Raw genomic sequence first — 20355 nt, 5'->3', positions numbered from 1 at the left:
TTAGACTGGTGTTGTCTATAACAAAAAGAGACACGTGTTATTCAAAGGAAAATAACCTTTGAACCATAACAGCTACTTATTTCATTTTCTTCTAAAAGCCCTCTGTTCCACCCTTCTAATGATGCTATCCATGCTTTCGTCACTCCAATTACAGAAGCTTTTCTAGTGAGACTGGAACTTGGGTGACTTACCGGGGGTCTCTCAGTCGCCTAGATATTAGTGTATTAGAGGAATATGGTACATTCACCACTTACTACAAACAGAATATGTATATCAATAAACACACAAATCTTATAGTGTGTGATATTTTTAATAAGTATCTTCATATCAAACATAATATAAAACTATTGTACTTAAGACATTTTAAGACTTCATTTAAAAATAATTATATTTGCACACATACCAATTAAAGGTTAAACATTCATAGATTTGACATCAATTACATTCAGAATTTGTACTATAAGGAGAAATGTGTGGGAGAAGAAATGGCTGACCTCATCAAAATTAATCGAACAGTGGAAGAAGGTTGTCAAGCTTTGAAGTACTTCATTATTTTTTAATATATTACAATATCCATTTTCATGTTATTTTATTATTGTACAAAAAAAAACAGCTTAAAAAGTATCTCTGCAGTCAGAAGTTTAACCAAAAGCTGTCACGAGCGACAGTAAGAGAGCACTATAAAATCTGTGGACAAATACCTTGGTCAAACATATGATTTCAGCAGTGAATAGGAGATAGTCTGCAATTTTTGACAATGAAACACAAGAAATACCAAATATCAGCAGCCCAAGATGTTTTTTTTGTGTCTTTGATGTTCAAAAAGCGTACATTGCTTGATATTCTCTTGAATCATATCAAAGTAAAACAACTGACCATCTTAAAAACCCTACACTTAAAAGAGCTGAAAATTAAAGTTTTTACTGTAATTACACAAGTAGTGGATAAAGTTTGTTCCATGTCAGCACAATGAAAGATTTGGTAAGTTCACTGAGAAAACATCGAATGAAGCAGAAAAAACAAGGTTTGAATTACAATGACAAATCATACTAGTATCAGATTTAAGACTTTTGAAGATCTTCAGATGCCGCAGCATTCATGTCCTGGATCTATAAAGCTGATTTAGTGTTTCCATGGAAGCGCCTGATCCTGAAAGGTGTAAGGTCATACGAGGGCACCTCTCCCTGGCTGAGTTCACTCAGGAGTTTGCCAATAATTGGTCCAAACTTGAAGCCGTGACCTGCAGAGGAGAGGTCAAGATAGTGAGCACAATAGGAACATAGTCATCAGAGAATGTTAGATGCATGTTCTAATGGGAGCCAGTTAATGCTCTGCACCATGTACTGTGTCTATGATTTTAATGAATGGGGTTTTGAAACGTGCAGTATGTCAATCTGCTGCCCTTAAAACAGTAAAAAAAGATACTGTCAAGAGTAGCAGGGAAGCATGAGAGTGATTTTTGCTTTAAAACAATGTAAAGTCAATCAGATCAGACAGTGTAGAGACACTTAGGGGGGAGCTGGCAGTACTGCCCAATCCTGTGCTAAACTGGACTTCACTGTGAAAAGCACATTAGGTGTAATCAAAATGTGGTTGTCTTCCATGTGACTTATTCTACTGATGTGGAAATAGAAAGCTCCAGAGAACAACTTTAATAGACTGATGCATTTCTCCTTGTGGCCTTCGTCAGGGTCAAAAAGAAACACATGGCAAAAACGTTCTACGAATGCAGACATACATTAAATATCTGCTAAAACAAAGTACATACAGGTGCATATCAAAAAATTTGAATATCATGGAAAAGATCAGTATTTTTTGTCATTCTTTTTCTGAAAGTGAAACCCACATATTATATAGACTTGTTACACATAGAGTGAAATATTTCAAGCCTTTATTTCTTGAAATGTTGATGATTATGGCTTACAGAAATGAAAACCCAAAATTCAGTGTCTCAAAAAATTAGAATATTACATAAGATCAATACAAAAAGGATGTTTTAAACAGAAATGTCAGGCTTCTGAAAAGTATGTTGATTTTTATGCACTCATTACTCGGTTGGGCCTCCTTTTGCATGAATTACTATGTCAATGCGGCGTGGCATGGAGGCGATCAGCCTGTGGCACTGCTTAGGTGTAATGGAAGCCCAGGTTGCTTTGATAGCGGCCTTCAGGTCATCTGCATTGTTGGGTCTGGTGTCTCTCATCTTCCTCTTGACAATAACCCATAGATTCTCTTCTAGGTCTCAGAGTCTGGAGGAGGAGGAGTGGAGAGGCACAGAATCCATGTTGCTTGAAGTCCAGTGTGAAGTTTCCACAGTCAGTGATGATTTTGACTGCCATGGCATCTGCTGGTGTTGGTCCACTGTGTTTTCTGAAGTCCACAGTCAACACAGCCATCTACCACTAAATTTTAGAGCACTTCATGCTTCCTTCTGCTGACAAGCTTTATGGAGATGCTGATTTCATTTTCCAGCAGGACTTGGCACCTGCTCAAACTGCCAAAGGTACCAAAAGCTTTCAATGACCATGGTGTTACTGTGCTTGATTGGCCAGCAAATTAGCCTGACCTGAACCCCATAGAGAATCTATGGGGTATTGTCAAGAAAGAGATGACAGACACCAGACCCAACAACGCAGATGACCTGAAGGCTGCTATCAAAGCAACCTGGGCTTCCATTACACCTAAGCAGTGCCACAGGCTGATCGCCTCCATGCCACGCTGCATTGATGCAGTAATTCATGCAAAAGGAGGCCCAACCGAGTACTGAAGGCATGGAAATCAACATACTTTTCAGAAGCCTGACATTTCTGTTTAAAACATCCTTTTTTAACTGATCTTGTAATATTCTAATTTTCTGAGACACTGAATTTTGGGTTTTCATTATCTGTAAGCCATAATCATCAACATTTCAAGAAATAAAGTCTTGAAATATTTCACTCTATGTGTAACAAGTCTATATAATATGTGGGTTTCACTTTCAGAAAAAGAATGACAAAAAATACTGATCTTTTTCATGATATTCAAATTTTTTGATATGCACCTGTATAGTACATGGTATCCCTATATTAAGTAGAGAAAGTTAATAAAGAATTTCATGACTAGTTCACAATACTTATATCCTTGACTGGGGCTTAAGTTTAGTTAAGTAATTTCATTAAAGTAAACCTGTGTATGTTGGGTTCACTTTATAGAATATCCTTTTGGCTAGTTAGCCAATTTACTCAAATTGTGATGCACTGAAATATTTGTGGCACCCCGTGTACAAGGGTCAAGATTGTTGTTGGCTTATAACAGAGTACAGGAGCTGTAGTGATGAGAAAATTGAATGTTTTGAGTTACCTAATTGGTGCAATGCACTGTTGCTTTCCTTACTAACTGGTTATGATCCACAAGCTTTGTAAGCATCTTTAATCTTATATGTTTAAAGATTATAGCCACCTACAACAAAAAGAATCTCATTTACTGAGAAACACTATAATCAGCTACCCTACTGAATTTTCTACTGACCCTGAGTCTGGTATTTTCTGCCTTCAAAAAACAACATGGTGGCAGCAAAGATTTCACACCTGAGTTTTATTTGGGCAGCTAACAAGCCAAACATCATTACTAGAGCCAAGAAAAATTAAGCTCTTGTAAAGATCTCTCATTTTTACTGAACTGGGATCAAATGTTAAATTCTGTGAAATTTGTCCTTTCTGTCTGGCTTCATGTGCTCAGGCCCAGCAGTGACATAAAGCCAGAGTATATTTTTGAATTGCTGCAGGCTTATTGTCCTTGTTGCTGAGGTCTGAGAGGCAAACTCTGAATGTCAACATTGCTGGAGGAATGCAGCACGTTGCCATCTGACAAAGGTCTCGGAGCTCCCGCGGATCCTGCCTGCCTTTGAAGTCATAAAAGATCAGCTGTGACAGTTTGGCCACGTGAATTTTTCCCTCTCACTGGAGATGAAGAATAAAAAACCTCAATAGATGGCCAAACCCACGGGGTGACTTTGTAGCCATAGCAACCTCCACGTACTTGCTTTAAAGCACTTGTGTTGGGCTTTGATGACAAGTGCACGCAGTGAAGGACGGGGAAGGGGGCAACACGATTATTTCCTGTTGTACAAAAGGCCCAGTAAACTTTTTCAACATGGCCCTGAGCTTCAGGTTGTAGATTTTATATATTTTATGATCACAAATATTTTTAAATATTTATTTCTGTGAAGGTTTTTTTTGTTGATTACATTAATGTTTTGACTTAAGTTCTTGGGACTCTTCTCAGTTAAGCCAATACAACATGGGAGGTGACCCTCTTCTGTAAGAAGATAAAAAAGCATGTGAAATGGGAAAAAAGGCCTTTAAATAACACATGTCCTCTTTTAAAAAAGCAAATAAAACTTAATATTTTCTAGCTTTAATAATCAAGACAAGCCATTGGTTACTGATGTTCAACCTGGGGGAAAAATAATGTCAGTCTGAAAAGTGGTCAGATATTTCGATCCAAGCCATACTGATGGTGTTAACTGTTTTCACACCTTATCTGTTTGGTTTGGTTAGAAAGACCTCAAGTCTGTTTTTTTAAATTAGTGTGATTATTTGTGCTTGAAGTCAAAGTAGTCAATAGAGTCATGGTGCAGACCAAACAACCTTAAGAGACCACTTGTAAAAGTGGGTCTCAACATAACATTGTAACATTGAATGTGTGTCAAAGGGATATTCTGGTATTTTTAAATTTGGGTTGTATAGGGTGCTTGACAATAGTACTGGCATTAGCCTCCAGTGATTTCAGTGAGTGTTGCTCCTTTAAGAAGCTTCACTAGTTGTTCTGGCAGGGAAGCGCCACAGATGATAACTCATGCCGAGGCCGGCTAGAAGAAGAGCAAAAACATCTTCCCTGCCAAAAGAACTTTCCAGTGTGACTCTTTGCTTTTGTTTTAATAAAGAAATGTGACCCAGTTCTGTGACTGCTGCTGTACATGGCTACCATGGCATCCATGACTATTGTCAAGTCATGATGAAGCAGGTTGGCAGAAGAGCAGAAACATCTCTTCTGTCATGAGGAGCTTTCAGTGCTGTTCTTTGCTCTTTATTTAACAAATAAATGTGGTCCAGTTCTGATAAAACTACTGCTATTTTATAGCTACGGCCAAGCTAAATGCTACACTGGTGGCAACTATCGCTATCTGCTTCCAGTACAATTAAACCCTGCTTGTAGCTACTGCCTCTTTCTCCTCAAATGACACTGATAGGTCAGGTCCGTTCTCAAAGCTGGCAGAATCATTTCAGATTGGAGATTTGCAAGATGGATTTTCCTGATGACAGGCATGGAATCTAGCCAATCCATCTGCTTTGCAAGATTAAAACATATCTATTAAATAATTAAAAACAGAATATGCATGTCCTAAGATTGTTTAACAGAGCCTTTTGGGCTGAACACAAAAAGTAACCTGTCACAACCATGGCTACACTTAGCATAGAGTTCAAGATGAAGTAAATTGAACACCTGTTTTGATGTATAAGTTGAAATTTTAGAAATTAAAGACATGAAAAGGTATCCTGATAATCTTACATATTGTCCAGAGCTGCAGCATATGGAGAGTATAGCATACCCTTTGAATAATAGTATACCCTCCCAATGGTATCTACAGAGTCTTACAAAAGCACTGAAACCTCCCATGTATTCTAAGGACAAAGATGGTTAACTTTTAATGAGATGTTCATGCTCATTGTAAGGGTGACAGCGTCTCTGCTTTGGGTCTCCACTCGTGTTCTTCTTCTAATTAACATGGCTGAATCTCCCAGAAGGCTGACTGTGCTCCACCTCTCCTCTCCTTCAGTTACCTTCAGTGTCTCCTGGCACTTTTCCATCTCCTCCTGCACTCCTGTCCTTCACCTAATTATATCTGTAATTAATATCCCACTCACAATGCTCTGCCTCCAGTGAAGCTGGCCAGCATAAAGAAACTCAATGTTTAAACACCCACTTTGTTAAAACGTTTTACAAATGAACTGCAAAATAGGTTAGCCTGATGAATACTGAAGCTAAAAATGTTTGTGACCCTGATTTCACACCAAAGGCACAGGTTCAACATTGTGTAACCAAAGCCATGTTTTATAATGGAGGATTCAGCAGATCTGCATGTCTTCAGTGATGCTTGGCTAAGAGAATAATATCAGATTTATGTGTGTACATCCAGTTCAGAGGTCAGGAACTGGTTTTGGTGTATTTCAGTAAAAACATAAAAAAAGGCATGTCTCTACAACTTTCTCACAAGTTAGTCAACAAGTGACTAAAGTGGGCAAACTTCAGATGAAATACAGAGCTCAGCAATGTTAACAGCACTGAGAATGATACATTAGGTACTTAACTGCAGTAATTTTCTACCAGTCAAAACTTTGGCAAATATATAATGTGCATGTGATAATAAAATATGTGAGTTGTTGGAAGATTCATTTTGCAGTTTCTTGCCTGTGGAGTTTTTGTAATTATTTGCCTATTACATCCAATAATGTCTGTTCTGAACATGAAATGAGGCTGAAATATCCTCTAAGGACATGTAATATCTGTCTTGTTGTGTGGCTTATTGTACCAGTAGACCATAGTAGTAAAATGTGTTTGCCATACCAAACTTTTCAGCTTGTTCAAGGTTTGTAATACATTGATTTAGATGGCTGTAGTGCCCCATGCTTTGGAGTCAGGATTGTAAATAATTTGTTGGCTCTCCTACCAAAAATATGGATGAGTAGCAATGAGAAGGTTATATTACACTAACTATATTAAAAGCTTATGTCTGCAAACAATGCAAACAGAGTCTCCAAGAAGCTGTAGTTAAGAGTAGTCAGAAAAAAGACTTACTGTAAAGCAGAAACCATGAAAACCTAGCCATTAATTAACCCTCAGAATCCCCAAAAAGGAAGGAGTATCAAAATCTGGGAAAACCATGTTACTAGGGATGCACGATAATTATCGGCACCAATAAATTATCGGCTGTTAACGCATATATTTTACATATTTTATTTTTGCAAATAATAAAATATTAACCCATAAAATCCACCGATAATAAAGACGTTGGTTTTCTTTCTCACGAGACTACACATTCCGAAACAGTAGGTGGCGCCACAGTACACGACCCACTGTTAACCACCAGAGAAGAAGAGAAACGGCCTCTTTGCTAAGAGCTAACAACACGGCGAAGTTCTTCAGTATTTACTGGAAGATAACATGACAGTGTGTGTGGAATTTGCCCCGCAAAGGTCCTGAAGAGTGGAAAGAAGTCTTCAACTGGTCTTTAAAGTCACTTAAAGTCATCATCCTAACGACATTAAAAAGAAGCGGCAGTAGCCGCTAGCGTTAGCCGTGGGCATTAGGACCTAGACAAAGGTTAAGACGAGGAAGAGTGCTGATTGAGCAGACATTGGAAACTGCAGAAAGTTCGTCAGAGCCAAAAGGCAATGCTAATAATGACAAATCATTCTGACAGTCTCCTGATCCACCGCTGCTTTCATAGACGTATATCTGCCTGCTCTATTTGATGTGCTTTCATTCAGTCTGATCGACGTTAGGAACAGAAGTTACAGACCACGGTGGACTTTACATTCTAAACCTATCTCTGATATGACTTATGTCAGTGTATATTTTAAATCTTTATGTAAAACATCAGCTCTATTTCTGATTTATGCAGCAAAAACAAAAAGACACCTAAAAATCTCCATTTGTCAAGCATGACAGCCTGTTATCATTTGTTTTTGTCTGATTTGACATTAGTCAGCTGAATCCTTGTTTAGTTTATTGAAGTGTCAGATTTGATCACTTGTCAAGAATTTATTCCAAGGGAAAAGAGGATAATGTCGGTTCACATCTTTGTTCACTGCATATTAACCCCTTCTTACCCCCAGATGTGCATAAATACATGGAATGAACTTGTTTTTTTAAAATCACACAATCAAAAAAAATTATCGGTTATCGGCCATCAGGAGTAGGAAATTATCGGTTATCAGTATCAATTCAAAAAAATACTTTTCGTGCATCACTACATGGTACCAGTGCCAACACATCCAATAGCCACTTTACTGAATTACAACACAGATTTTGGTGCTTCATTTCAGTACCTAGCTACCCCACTACTTCAGAGAAAAGGCACGAAGTTATTAAACGTGTTTCTATCATATATGCTCCATTGGCATCTCATTTCTGAATCATTTATGACTCAGAGGCAGCTTTGATTCAGCCACTAACTTTGAAACCTCTTTTTTTCTCTTGAAATTATTGATTCAGGCACTGTTTGGAGACCAGCACCTTTTAAAAAAACATCAATTTAGCACAGAAAACCCACAACAATACCCAACCCTAATCTAAAGTATAACTGTCTTTTCCAAAAATAGGCAATTCTGGCACCAGCAATAAAGCAGCGGCCAAAAATACTTGTTTCATGGATTAAAAAGGGTTTCATTGGGTATACAAAATTTAAAATATGCAGATGATGCTATAATATTTCTTAATAGCTATTTTCACAGAAGCCTCGCTGAAAATTGTGAACCCCCCCCCCCCCCGAAAAAGGAGAAAACTCTGATAACTAGGTGAAATTATACGAGTAATAACATGCAAATTCATGGTTGAAGCCAGATGAAAGAGCAGTGAGGAGGATGTATAAACTAGTTGAAGCATGGACAAAAGAGGAGACTGTGTGGACTTTTTCTGAGCATGTTCAGAAAAATGTTTAATTTTTCTCCAAAGTGGATTAGAATCAGTGAGCTAAGCATTGCCTCGGCTGCCGATTCAGGGTTGGCAAGCCAGTTTTATGTGCCATAGGGGAGTGAGGACCTCTTAGAAATCCTGGAGATGAATGAAAATGAACTTGGTATGAACTTACCATGGCCCAGAGGCGTACAAAAACTGTGGGGTGCCTCTCGCTCCTTTGTCCCAAAAAGGAATGTAGAATAAAGCTGAGGTAAGCAGTTGTTGAACTAGCTGATTCAAGACAATGGAGGAGGTTCAACAGATCTTTAGGTCTGAGGACCTAAATGAACATTGAGAGACTATTATATGAGGATCCAAAGGAGATGTTTATTTCAAAAAGAGGAGTTTGTTGAGCTATTTGGGATTGATGGTGGAAAACTGTATGAAAGTGTATGCACAGAGAACAGAAATTTAGTGTGCTTTGTCAAAAGTCACTTGAGTTTATGCTGTATGCAACTAGAATGCTGAATGAACTCTTTTGCACAAGATTCTGCCTTTTTTTTAAATCTTTTTTTTAAGAATCACACAAGGTGTTTTTAGAAGCTGACTTCTAAACCTTCTAGAAGATCAGATCCTGATTCAAGCCAACACATTTTCATTCTTCACTGACTGGAAAATTTCCAAAGCTGTTATCCACATGCCGTACATTACAGAGTTTTCCCTGTAAGCCAGGAACACACTAAAATATTACTCCATACTCCATGCATGGCCAAAACAATGACAGATTCAACCATTTTATTCTCAGTGTGTGGTGTGCAATAAGATGAACCACACAGCCCACCTCACACTTTTTGTGTGACAACAACAAGACTCTCGATTCTCAGAATTCAAAATGTCACACAGTCAAATGCAAGTTTAGAGTAAACAAACTAAATGTTAGTTGTTATGCACCTGCTACATCCACTCCATGGTAGCAATTTCAGTCTAGGTCCCTCCCTTGTTAGTTTGATTGCGTTATGTTTTAAAGGACAGATTGTATAAATACTTGTGCTGTTGCCACAAATCAACATCTTGATCCTCCATCTCTAGTGTCAGTTTACCTTTATGCTCTTACTATCATTGCCATGGCTGGGTTTGTTGTGCTTCCTCCTTGGGTTAGCTTGCTCCCTGATTGGCTATTGTTCCATTCCATGTAACAACCCTGCTCATACCTGCCTGAAAGTTATCATGATCCCCCCACACATCAGGATTTCAGATCGGAAATAATGAACGTGTTAAATATTTACAATCAAAGTCAGAGCAGATTGATTGTCTTCCGAGTAGATCAGAGAGGGAAAGCTCACTCTCAATACACCACACACCATAGGAAAACCTGAGAAGACAATCTTCAAGACTTTGATCAGAAGAGGTATTCAGGCAGAAAAATTGCATGATTATCCTGTATTGTGTGCCAGGATTAACACAGAGGGGGCGTTGTCTGAGGAGGTGGGACATGACCTAAAAGGAGGATGCAGTGGTAATAGTTGCAAGATATCCAAGACAGTGACACAGCAAAGTTTAATACTGCTGACTGGGCAAAATTAATCATCACCCCTGCCTGCTTACTTGCAGCCAATTCTACTTTTACCTGTGTTTACACATCAGCTCACATTTACTTCTGCTGAAGATATTATGGGGACCTGGTTGGAAGAAATTTGTTGAAAAATCCCTACTTCCATTCAAACATGCAGCTTATCCATATGCTAGGAACACATCTGTCACCTGCCTCCAGACCAGCCAATAGAAAAAATCTGTTGCAGTAGCCAGGTATGAACCTGTAGAGGGCAGTCCCTTTACATTTCTAACACAATATGTTGAATTCCAATTTGATGTCAAGATTTTGGACCTGAATTGATCAACAGCAGTACTTTTCAGTCAAATGATAAAAGCTGTGTCCCGTTCACAATAAGTCTACCTGAAGGCAAACAGCCAAATGAAATTAAAAGTAATCTTGTTTCCAGGTCGTTACAGATTAATTTAAAACATAAGACGATACATTTATAAGTAAGACCTCTCAAATTGAATCCTGTATGCTACCGATGCATACAGCTACTACTCTGTGCTTCTTTTTTTCATCCCTGTCTATAACACAGACTCTTCATATGCTCTGATCTTGCTCTTGTAAGCCACAGTCAACACTTGAGCCCTCAATGTGTGAGCCTCACTTGACTGCTCAGCCCTCTGCTCCTCCTGGTGAGGAGCAAATGAGTGATGCTGATTCATTCAGCTGCTGCTGCTGCTGTTTTGGTGCTGGCTCTCATCAGCACACATCTGTCGTACAAGGTGCCAGATCTACTCCTCTCTGCTCTTTGTCTTCTCGAGCTGTTGGCATTTTCATTTAGACATCAACGTTTTCTACTCTAATGCCTTCAAAACACAGACACTGTGTTTTTTATCTAGACTATCCTGATAGTATTTTACTTTCTAATAAATGATTGTTAGAGAAGAGACACATACGGAACAGGTGCTCTTAGTAGTCCTGGAACTGGCAATACAGAATACCTGCAATACTTGGTTTTTTTTTTTCATTTCACTAAATCTGAGGGTTTCAGGGTCTCAGTTTTTACTGCTTATTTTTAAAGCAATTCTGGTATTTCTAAGACCTCATTTTTTCCACATGCTCTGAGGTCTAAATGACTAATTGGTGCCAAAAGGGTTGCTCCAGCACATTTCTTCAGCTGTCAGCCATGAAGTTGTAATGAATTCAGTATTATCCTGGGGGCAAATAAGCTCATCAAAGTATCCTCTAAAAGGCTCAGATGGTTATACGAAATGCCTGACGACACAACAGAGAGTTTCTCTACAGAGATAGACCTTTTTGTTAAAGAGAAAGGTATTTTTAACTGCAGTCATTACATCACTCTCTACGACAACATGAAACTACGCTGACAAAAAGAGAAATTTAAGATCGCAGAACACAGGAATTCCTTGTTCACAACTTTTTTACTCATCATTGCCTGATTTTGGTGTTTGAAATTATTACAGTATAATATAAATATAATCACAATAGTGTAAAAGCCCTGGTCATTTTTCTATGTTTACTTAGTATATCCAACAGAGTCCACAACTTGTTGTTTCTGTGCAGCTTTGTAGTTTTTTTGTACATCTGTCTACACCAAACATCTCTCAGCCTACAGTGATGTTAATAGTTGTGAAGGACAAACCCACAGCCCGTGGGTCGCTCTGCCCACCAGTCCTGAAGTGAGGAGTCTTTTTGATCAAACATCACTCCACAAAGTTTATTTACTTAACAGTATATTACTATTTTCTTTAAATGCCCTAAAGAGGGAGAAAAGATAGTGACACCACCAACCTGGTCAGCTTCCCTTTGCATCACTGAATGTTTCCCGCAGAAACGCAGCAGCTGGCAATACAAACATATGGAGTACAATTTTTGCCAGCATCATAAAGGTTAAATACAGTGTGTGATGATGGTGGCTACACTTTTGATAATGATGCCACATATCTCAGTGTTTTTTACTGGTATATTTTCACAGTAGTGTACACAGGGTTTCCTCCAGTATTTTATGAAACAGTGGGGAAGCCCCCCCCCCAAAAAAAACATTAGGGTCCATTGAACATAAATAATAATGTTAGAGTCTAAATATATATTTTCTTAAAACTTAAAGAAAGCTACTTTTTTTTTAGTTCTGTTACATTCTATAGCTTGAACATGCAACAGGATAAACATGCACAGATTTTTTTTTTTCCAAAAAATGAAAATTATTTTTTATGCTTTTACTTTGCCTCCCCCCCTACAAACATACATGAACACTTTACCATACTAATAACTACAGCCTGGGGATATGATTTGAATGAAAGACTCTTATAGCGGCATTCTGCTTTTATTGCGTCCTCTTGCAATTACTTAATCCCAGAGGAGGCACAGGTTAGCCTCAGCCTCTTAAAGTTATTAATTTTATAACTTATAAACATTTATCACTCACTTACTTGTGGTTGACCTGTACTCATGGACGGACACACAAACTATCCCTCCTCTTTGTCACACATACACACACACACACACATGCACAACTGCCCCTGCCCCGTGACTGTGAAGCTTGCGCTTTTCCTTCCTCTCTCCATGAGGCAAATATCATGGATTAGATGACGCCTGACAGTCAATTGCTATTGTTTTTGTCCAGTCTTGTAACAGAAATGGTACTAAAGTTCTGCTGGAGTTTTTACGACAACAAGCTATTTTTAGATCGCTAGCGTCTCATCTCCTTAATGAGACACGGTTGATGATGAATGTAACTACTCTGGTTTACTGCTAACCATTGAATTATAATCAGGGAAGTACTAAACTAAGCAAAATTCATACAGTATAATTTACATTTTTAACATCTGATAAAAAAAAGATTATAATTCTGAAGGCATGGTGGCTTTTATTTTGGCGTGGCGGTATGCCATGATCAATTAAATGTAGCGGAAACCCTGGTACAGAACACGGCCAACCATTTAGATCTTACACATCAGGTTTTACAGTAGTCTGAATTCAAAACATCTATACCATTACAATCTAAATGGTTAGGGTAGAAGTAGATCAGCAACTCCTGTTTTTATGTCATTGAAGTCTGGTGGCATTTATACAGCAACCAGGTCAAATATTGTATTTGCTGCTTAATTATATCCAAAAATTAAATGACTGCTGACTTGCAGTTGCTAAACTTCACACTATACAACTTCATAGCATGCAGAATTTGCTGTTCTAAAGCCAGGTGAAAGGCCAAGATGAAAGAAACGCCAATGAGCTTGACCTTGGCTGTTGAGCAACACACTTGTGTCACCATGTGTCAAGCTTGACTGAACGACGAATGGCTACAGATGTCTATAAATATTTTTGTGGATAATAATTTCATTTCTGCAAGTATGTATTGTATTATAAACTGTTTTTGCACCTTAAAATAACTCAAAAACATGAACGAACCTAAAGCACAAAAAATCTTTTAAATGGGGTTCAAATACCAGCCTGTTAAATTCACATTTGAGTATCTTCCATTATGCCTGTTTGATACAAGTGTATGCATCTGCCTCTTAATTATCATTCTCAATATATCTTACAAAGGAGTTTTGATTTCAGATGTGATGAGGTTACTGCTTTTGTCCCATACAACATTAGCTAACTAGTTTTACATCACCCAAAAAGAAGGGAATATAGGAGCTAGCTTTGGTTTGCTGGCAAGTATCAGGTCAGGTTGAGACAAGTCTGGATTCACTTTGTTTATTATGTTATACATTGTTGTTTTGTGTTGTATAAAGTTTTATTACCTGAGAATCCTGCTCCAATAACGATGTTGCTGTAAGCAGGATGTTGGTCCAGCACAAAGTGCCGATCAGGTGTTAGCTGAAAATAAAATTGAATAAAGTTAGAAAAACTTCTAATAATAAACACACTGAAAAATGAAATGCCAGAGGGTAGATTCTTGCTAAAACTGAACTGAAACCAAGCACTGAGTTTCAAACTTTTAAAATAAGCATACATAATTTACTGTTTCATGACAGATCATTTTAAGATTTAATCAACAATGGTAGAAGTAATTAAAGTAATGATCATACTGCTTTATAAAGACTAGTTATACACCACATTCCACATGATTAAGCAAATGACATTTTTCTCATATTTTCCTAAACATTAATGCAAATGACAGAATATTTTTCAAGTCATCAGCCGTTAGAGCATAATTCAAATGATTTTGAACAAAGGAATTTATAGGTTTTAAAGAACTGAAAATGGTTATTCATTGAATTTGCAGCATTAGGAGGTCATATTTACTGAAATCAAAGCTATTTCAATCAAAACATCTTAACAGGCCAAGTTCCATGTTAACATAGGACACATACGTTGATATCACCTTCACTATTCTTGCATCCATTGAACTTGTGAGATTTTGAAAAGTTTCTGTTTGAATTTCTTTGCAAGATGTCAGAATATCCTCCCAGAGCTGCAGTTTTGATGTGAACTGCCTCCCACCCTCATAGATCTTTAGCTTGAAGATGCTCCAAAGGTTCTCAATAGGGTTGAGGTCAGGGGAGGATGGGGGCCACACCATGAGTTTCTCTCCTTTTATGCCCATAGCAGCCAATGACACAGAGGGATTCTTTGCAGCACAAGATGGTGCATTGTCATGCATGAAGATAATTTTGCTACAGAAGGCACTGCTCTTCTTTTTGTACCATGGAAGAAAGTGGTCAGTCAGAAACCCTATATACTTTGCTGAGATCATTTTCACACCTTCAGGGACCCTAAAGGGGCCTACCAGCTCTCTTTTCATGAATCCGGCCCAAAACATGACTCCGCCACATCCTTGCTAATGTGGGACATGGTGGCCATCCACCAACCATCCACTACTCCTCCATCTGGACCATCAAGGGTTGCACGGCACTCATCAGTCAACAAGACTGTTTGAAAATGAGTCTTCATGTATTTCTGGGCCAACCGCAACCGTTCCTGTGTCACCCCTCCGTGAATTAACATTTTCCTGACCCATTTACAAATAAAAACTAAGATTACATTAAAACAACATACAGTGGCTGCTTTACTGCAAAACTGCGTGTCTCAGAAATTAATCATATTCTGGGTTATGTTTATATTTACTCATTTTGGCCGTCTATAACCAAGACTGAAGTAAATCTGTGCTATCAAATTTCATAAGACCAGGCTACTAGTGTAAAGCTACAGGTTTTGGAACTCTGCTTTTGAGCATTGGATAGGGTGGCCGAATAGCCTCTGGAGGGTCCTACACCTTGAGGTTGGTGGGACTCCAGAGGCACCAGCAGCTTCAAATACCCGTTTGCTGCTTTGTAATGGCATTTTAGCAACTGATCTCTTAATCTGATGAATTTGTCCATCAGAAAACTTCCTCATTATGCCTTTATCTGCATGAACCCGTCTGTGCTCTGAATCAGCCACAAATGTCTTCACAGTACAATGATGACGAGTACTTTTTTATGAATTATCAATGTTTTCATTCCTTCTCCAAGGCATTGCACTATTTGAGGCTTTTTGGCAGCGGAGAGATCCTTTTTCTTTCCCATATTGCTTGAAACCTGTGGCCTGCTTAATAAGGTGGAACAGTGCATTTTGAGGTTTTTATTTTTAAAAATAATGGTTATCATGATGAAGTTTGTTCAAAAACATCTGAATTATGCTCTAACAGCTGATGACTTGAAAATATTCTGACTGTCATTTGCATTAATATTCAGGAAAAATAAGAGAAAAATGTAATTTGCTTAATAATGTGGAAAGCGGCGTAATGTTAAGCAAATATATCCATTATCTAATTGTGTTCAGTAGTTATTCTAATTATAGACTTCACTTAAGTGTTGTTTGCATGTATTTAATTGAGTCTTTTCTCTTACACAACTGCCTGGATGAAAGTGTACAAAAGTACAGACAGATTTCTGCATATTTAATGACAGATTAAATAATGCAAAAAACAAATGCATTTTGATGTGTGGGAAATACACTTCCATTCCTTCAAAGCACTTCAAGTCAGCCATACTGAATCAATGTTAAAACGTTGACCATTGAGCTTACAATAAATGCTTCAGCTTCAAGTGCACAGCTGAGCTGTGAATACTGGGCCTGATGCTCCTATTAAAGCACATTTTTGCATAGAGTTGTGTCAGTTTTCTATCTCTCCATCCCTCTGTATAGAGGTATGAATAGAGAACAGAATAACTGCAGATTGTCCTGGGAACATTTGACAAGGTCACACATAAACCCTCCACATGGCATTGTGGCCTCAGAGTGGCTCCACTCAAAGTCTTTGTGTAAAATGTGTTTAAAAATGTGTTTAACTGGATTAAAGAGCCTATCAAGGAGTTACATAATGACCTCAGACAGAAGGCGAATATTTTTACCAAACCACAGAGACGTGTGTAATTTCACTCAGCGTCCTCTTTAAAAGATCTGTGTTAATGGAACAAAACAGACACTGTGATGTGAGAAAAGAGCGTGACTGTCAGGATTTCAGGGGCATTGGACAAGGTCACAGAAATTATGCCTTCCTACAGCCGCAGCGTGTGATGCTGGTAAAAGCTGCTTGCTGTGGTGCTGGAGGGCAGAGTAGTTGCACAACCACACAACACAGAAATAAATAGACACACACAAACACAGCCTAAACACAGTCTAACACCTGAGAGTAAAATCCAGCAGTAAATGAAATACAAACAGCTCAACACCTGCTGGTAATAAACAAATTATCAGCTTCTTTGTGGATGATGTATTGTTTTAACTGGCTAAAGTTAACCCCTTAATGCTACAACTGCAAACAATGATATTCTGTTTTTTTGTAATGTTTTTTCCTCTGTTTTCAGGTTGTCACCATACCAGACTCTTAAAATTAAACATAATTGATGATGCATTTTACTTTCCTCAGCTTGTGTGAAAACATTTGAATCTGATGCAGTTTTGCTGGCTCTCCCACTTCCCAACGCAGCAGTGATTTATAGCTGGAAATAAAACTGAAACTTAAGACTTAACTCCTTATGAAGATTTATAACTGGCCTATAAGAAGCTGTGTTGTGGTTTTCAAAACCATCAGTGTACAAAAACTATTTATTTGCATGATCTGCACAAAGTTTTACATGACGTGTTTTATGTGACGAGGTCAAAAGTTAGCGTCCTTAGTGGGCCGCCAAGTTTCGAACAGGGGAGAGATTCATAACCCAGTCAGTGGAGGAAAAAGAGGCAGACATAGATACTGCTGTTTCAACTGTTACAGCCAACATTGTTTTGCTTTCCATTGTTTTCCTGGGTCATTTACAAGCCTTTTCAACTGACAGGTAAAAGTCAGAATAACGGATTCACAAGTGAACTTAATATCAGAATCTTTTTTACAGAGGGAGGTGGCAATATCTGCAAGGTCCGGACATTGATTGCAATTTTAAAATGTTTGAAACAGCATTATCATTGATATTTATGCTTTTCTACAGCCCACATGTTGCTGCTACATGATTTCAGCCTACACCTCCCTCCTCTCCCTGTCATTGTGAACAGCAGCAGGTGTGTGTGACATAGCCTGTATCACCGCTCCGTGACTTAACGTTTTCCTGACCCATTTATAAAAAAAAAAACTAAGATTACATTCAAACAACATACAATGGCTGCTTTACTGCAAAACTGCGTGTCTCAGAAATTAATCATATTCTGGGTTATGTTTATATTTACTTATTTTGGCAGTCTATAAACAAGTCTGAAGTACATCTGTGCTATCAAATTTCATAAGCCCAGGCTACTAGTGTAAAGCTACAGGTTTTGGAACTCTGTTTATAGTCCACATGCATTAAAACTAAAATCTCAGTGTTAAAATGTGCATTAGAAACACTTTAATAGATTTAAAAAACACAAAAGGGGACACACATATTTTAATTTTTAAGTGGTGCAGAAAATGCAGAAATTGGTTCCATAAAATAGATAAAAATGTAGGCAAATAAACATTTGGTCGTTAAATATTCTGGGAGAAGACCTTCACTCTCCCTTACTTAATGGTGCCATCCATGAAATGGCAAATTTTAAAAATATCTGAGGCACTGACCAACAGGTTGTTGCAGAAAAAAAAAGAAAAAAACCTGACATGTAAACACAGTATATGTGCATTTTAAAAAAATATATGGATATAAGGTTGGTTCTTCTCATCATCAACCTACAAATTTGTCTTAAGAATATGATGAAGACTGTTATCTGGCCATTAAAAAAAACATGCGATATATTTTTCCATGCCCCCCCACCCTATTTGGATAGAAATCATCATTTCCATTGAATAAATGCTTCATAGCCCATTAGTTCTGCTGTTGATTAAAATTCTTTAAAGAAAAAAATCTGTAACATCCGTACTATGCAGACCAAACCAAGTCAGACCAGAAAAGAAAAAGAAATTCAAAAGGATAATGACCCAAGTTATTATTTCTGGCACATCTCTGTTTTTTTTCATTTTATGTAAATAAAAGAAGGATATGCAAACACAAATCTACTGAGGTAAGATCAAGGCATACAGTGTGTTTTAAATAAAGACATCCCAAAGAATATGTAAAAATGAAGAATATGTTATAAATGTGAAAGACCGAAACTCTCAGTTGCAAAAGACTGCATCTGTCTGGGTTGGCCTTTTTATCCAGCTGGAACAAAATATACAGTTGTCAGCAGCACTTAAAACATGATGGCAGGTTAAGGCTTCAACTTTCTTCTGCTGAAGTATTTTGCAATATTAGTTTTTCTTTTAGTTAATTCAAATAAGATTACAGCAAGATTGTTTTGGATGGAACCAGCAGCATAATGATAATTCTCTATAACAGAGGACTTAAATTAATGTAAATGTCACAGCAATTTGCTCATATTATTTGAAAATCCCTTGAGTAAAGTGTGGAAGATTTGCATAACATTTAAATGTCAAGCTCCCTTGAGAAGAGCTAAGAATAATAAGATAAACATGATTTTGATTTCATACTAGAGAGACAAAAGTATAAATCATTGTACCCAACATATCTGTTCAAAAATACTGCTCAACATATTATTTTTACTTTTCCCTCACAGCTTAAAAGGCCATTAGGTCCTGTTTTAATTGTCATGCCTTTTTACAAAAGGGATGCAAGTGTTAATTTTGGCAGCTATTTTGAATGTAGTCTTAGCCTTTAGATTACAATGTATTTTAGTTTTAATCTCATTTTAGTCATTTTCACTATCAAAAGTTTTGAAGTGAGTGGCTGAAGTCATCTCCAGTGCAGTGGCCAGCAACAAGCACATTGACATCCACAGCCAGAGAATAATCTACTTTGAGAGGGCTGGACAGAAGCCACATTCAAAGCCAGCATCATCAGCTAGCCTGCTCACTTCAGCCTCAAATTCCCAGACTACATAACTTCAACTTCCTTGAGGCCACATATGGTGCTAACATCTGCCTCTCCTGAACAGGTTCTCTTAAGCCCGGCTCAGAATACACAAATTCAGCCAGATTAAGCCTGACTGCAACGCCACAGCTCATTGTCAAAAATTGGGCCCGATTTAGAGAGCCGGGAACGACAAAGGGTCTTGTAGTGTGACATTGTTTTGCCTGGATCTGGTGACAAATTATACTTGTTAGACGAAAACTTAATTTCATTTTAGTGTCATTTGTCCTCTTGACTAAAACTAATCTTACTTATCATCAGGATTTTTTGTCAAAGATACATTTTTAGCTAGTCTTGGTAGTGGAAAAAAAAGGTAGTCACCGAACAGTTGTGGTCATACTTTTAGTCAATGAAATTAACACAAGGGGCAAATGACCAATTTTTTTTTAATCATTTGATTGAATAAAGAAAAATATTTTAGAAACATACTCCTTTTTTCCTGAAGCCTAAAACTGAAACTTAGTTGCATTAGTTAACACTAACGGTGACACTGTGATGTGTTAGAACTTACTGTGTACAGGCAGCTCTCCACCACGGCAGGTTTAGGCTCCAGGCCGGGCAAACAACGAGCGACGTAGTGCTGCAGGATGTCAATGTCAGACCTGTCTGTCTGCTGGTCTCTGTTGTCTGGGTCAGCTTCACTGCCCATATGGTAGCAGATCTGCACAAACACACAAAAATGTAATTTTATCTCTGTATGAAACAGTTTTGCCAACCCAGCATCCTTTCCATGAGTGTTTTCTGGTTTTCCTTTTATGTATTACAATA

At 37.8% G+C, this 20355-nt stretch overlaps 1 protein-coding gene across 2 annotated transcripts in view; it reads right to left on the bottom strand.

Annotated features, from left to right (window-relative positions):
• Nucleotides 1–304: 304 nt before the first annotated feature.
• Nucleotides 305–20355, bottom strand: part of pipox (pipecolic acid oxidase) — a 51216-nt gene continuing 31165 nt past the window's right edge. The window contains exons 6-9 of one of the 2 annotated variants that reach the window (XM_041797818.1): nucleotides 20099–20248; nucleotides 13969–14044; nucleotides 12011–12061; nucleotides 1125–1240 (exon numbers count right to left, since the gene is read on the bottom strand). In XM_041797818.1, coding sequence (XP_041653752.1) covers nucleotides 12015–12061; nucleotides 13969–14044; nucleotides 20099–20248 — 273 coding nt within the window. In that variant the 3' untranslated portion in view covers nucleotides 1125–1240; nucleotides 12011–12014. Of the gene's footprint in view, nucleotides 1241–12010; nucleotides 12062–13968; nucleotides 14045–20098; nucleotides 20249–20355 lie in introns of both variants that reach the window. The other variant, XM_041797810.1, reaches the window with a different exon arrangement.

The sequence above is a fragment of the Cheilinus undulatus genome, linkage group 2 (assembly GCF_018320785.1).
Source record: "Cheilinus undulatus linkage group 2, ASM1832078v1, whole genome shotgun sequence".
Classification (NCBI taxonomy): Eukaryota; Metazoa; Chordata; class Actinopteri; order Labriformes; family Labridae; genus Cheilinus; species Cheilinus undulatus.
Note: the sequence above shows the minus strand (reverse complement) of the source record. Positions and strands in the feature narration are given on the sequence as shown.